This window comes from Stegastes partitus, unplaced genomic scaffold (assembly GCF_000690725.1).
Source record: "Stegastes partitus isolate 25-593 unplaced genomic scaffold, Stegastes_partitus-1.0.2 Scaffold2249, whole genome shotgun sequence".
Classification (NCBI taxonomy): Eukaryota; Metazoa; Chordata; class Actinopteri; family Pomacentridae; genus Stegastes; species Stegastes partitus.
The window spans coordinates 4186-6982 of record NW_007579980.1 but is presented as its reverse complement, the minus strand read 5'-3'; the positions used below and the strand labels follow the sequence as shown (position 1 = coordinate 6982).

Below are 2797 nucleotides of genomic sequence, written 5' to 3'. Positions count from 1 at the left end.
AAAAAAAACACTGAAAAACACAATTTTATTTCTAAGAATTGAAGGAGATGTAATGTAGTCTTTATAACATTCTGAAACATTTTTCAAATGTTGCAGTAAGAATGTACCTCTGTTGTTAATATGTAACATTGCAAGAGTGTTTTAAAAATAGCATAGTATAATATGAGGCCTTAATATCATCCTGAAAACATTTTCCAGATATTACTTTGGAAATGTTCTTCATGTGATGTCATTTAAGATTGTGGGAACATTTTATGAAATAACATTCTGTAATCTGCTACCTAAACATTGTCCCCATAATATCCTCCCAATGTTATAGGCAACACAGTCTTCCTTTGTTTACATATCACATTACAGAAACACTCTGTAAAAAACGTTTTGTAATCTGGGGCATATATAACATCTTAAGAGCATTTTCAAAATGTTGCAGGAAGAATGTTCCTCCTTTATTATCACTTAACATTGTAAGAATATTTTTTTAAATAACATAATGTAATCTGAGCCCCTTATAACATCCTTAAAACATTTTCTGAATGTTGCTTTGAGAATGTTGTTTTCTTTCAACATCATAAGAATGTTTAATAGAAGAACAATCTATAACCATGAACACAACAACATCCCCAAAACATCCTCAGAATGCTGAAGACAAATGTTCCACCTTTGTGAACATGTCACATACCAGGAATGTTTTAGAAAAAAACATTGAGTAATCTGAGGCATCAATAACATCCTGAAAACATTTTCAAAATGTTGTTTTAAGAATGTTCCTCTTTTATTATCATATAGCATTGTAAGAATGTTTTAAAAATAAGTAATCTGAGGCTTTAAGAACGATTTGAAAACATTTTCAGAATGTTTCTTTGTCAATGTCCTTCCATTCTTATCATGTAACATTGTGGTAATGTTTTGGAGAGGACCATTCTATGATCGCTTATCTCAACAATATGCCCAAAGCATCTTTAGAACGTTGCACCTAAAACATTCTGTCATGGTTAACATATAACAATACAGGAATATTATTTGAAATACTAATGTTTTTATAGTTTTCTTTGAACATTACATTGAAATGTTTTTTAAAAAACTTTAAGAAAACCTATAGGGAATGTTAGCCAAACTTGTGGGAACATTGGCTGCTAGCTGGGTTGCCACCTGCGTACATGACACGCACTCACCACTTAGGAAGAGAATGGAAAGCATGACCAAAGTAAGTCACACTTGCCTCACATGCTCGTCTTGACGTACTGACAGCATAAATCAGTTTGACATGATTTTCAAAAAACAAAACAAAAACCAAACAGAGACACTTTGGCAATCAGGTGATACGCTGTCTTGTAAATTCTATGAACATACTGACAGGGTTTGAGCTTAAGGACATCACGTCGCCCTGGGGCAAAAAAAAATTTAAAAAAAGATCCAAGACGATACAAACTGATTTCAGGACAAAAACTTAAAACAAACGGTGATGAAAACAAATATGATTTCATGTTTTGTGTAGCACACACACAGATCCTGACAATTTTGTGGTGACAGCTGGCCTGTAATGTTACTGTCACCCCTGGTACTGACTTCCAGCATGATACCGGCCCGCAGCATCTCCAGTGAGCCGACCCACTCCTCCTCCACCGTGTGTGTGTGTGTGTGTGTGTGTGTGTGTGTGTGTGTGTGTGTCCAGCTCCTGTCAGTCTGTATCAGGCTGGACAGTCAGTAACTTAACTGACTCTTAAGTGATAACAAGAGGACACTCAGCTCAGAAACAGTGAAGTCGGATCAAAAGTGACTCTAGTCTTAAATCTTTTCACATGGATTTGTAGAAAATCATGCTGCTGCTTCAAACATTGAAATGAAGTCTTGCTTGCAAAGGTAGATTTACTTATAGCAATACAAAGCTGATTATAATATGGTAGATCTATTATTTGTTTGAAGCAACGTGAGCATGCGGCGTGAGCGCGCCTTTTATACTTCTGGCGTGTGATGATGCACTCCCGCAGTGCGTTCAATTTTGTTCAGGAGTTGTGAGTGCGTGTGCCAGACTTAACACACAAGGGGCACTTGCTTCCTCATTGCATGAGACGTACATCTTAGACCATGGATTTTCTTCCCATGGTAGCTTAAAAACTGCACATCTCACTTACAAACTCCTTGCAGGGGAAGCAGGTTACATTTGCAGCGTCGCTGTTCTCAGAGAATTCGTAAAATTTCTTAAATGTGTCAAAAATCCTCCATATGTGCTTACGGGCTGTCTGCGACCTCAAAATTTTGCAAGACGGACTTGTGTGACACGTGCCATTCTGCATGTAATTTAGATGCAGACAGGCTGTCGGAGCCCGTACAACCGGTTGTGACCGAGGCTTTAGTGTAAGTTCTGAGTGGTTTCATTGTGATGTTTTACATCATAATCCTGTCTGAGACTAAACTGATTTTAGATTCTCTATCAAAATATAAAAACATGTTGTACAAGTGTAGCAGAGTGTGTCTCCCTCTAGTGGATGCTTTGGACTTTTCTGTTGTCTTTGTTCCAAAGGTTTTTGTACAGAGTATTGCTGCTTCCTCTCACTGTGGGCTCCAGAGCACAGTAGTACACAGCAGAGTCTGTCACTGCAGCAGAGGAGATCTGCAGATGAAACTTCTTTGATTGTTTGTCATGTTTGAAAGACAGTCTTTTCATTTTCTCTGAATGTTCTGCAATGAGAAATTGTGGAGATGAACTGGACTTCTGTTGGTACCAGTAGAGGCTTCTGACAGAGCCTGAATAGTTGCAGGAGAGAGTCACAGTGTCTCCTTCCAAAGCCATCAATAC

General features: G+C 37.8%; 1 gene segment (V, D, J or C); it reads right to left on the bottom strand.

Annotated features, from left to right (window-relative positions):
* Nucleotides 1-2560: 2560 nt before the first annotated feature.
* On the bottom strand, nt 2561-2791 carry LOC103374452 (T-cell receptor alpha chain V region RL-5-like; the record flags this gene model as incomplete). The annotated part of the segment is given in 1 exon segment: nt 2561-2791. A coding segment is annotated over 1 exon segment (231 nt), but the record flags the coding sequence as incomplete, so codon positions are not given.
* Nucleotides 2792-2797: the final 6 nt, after the last annotated feature.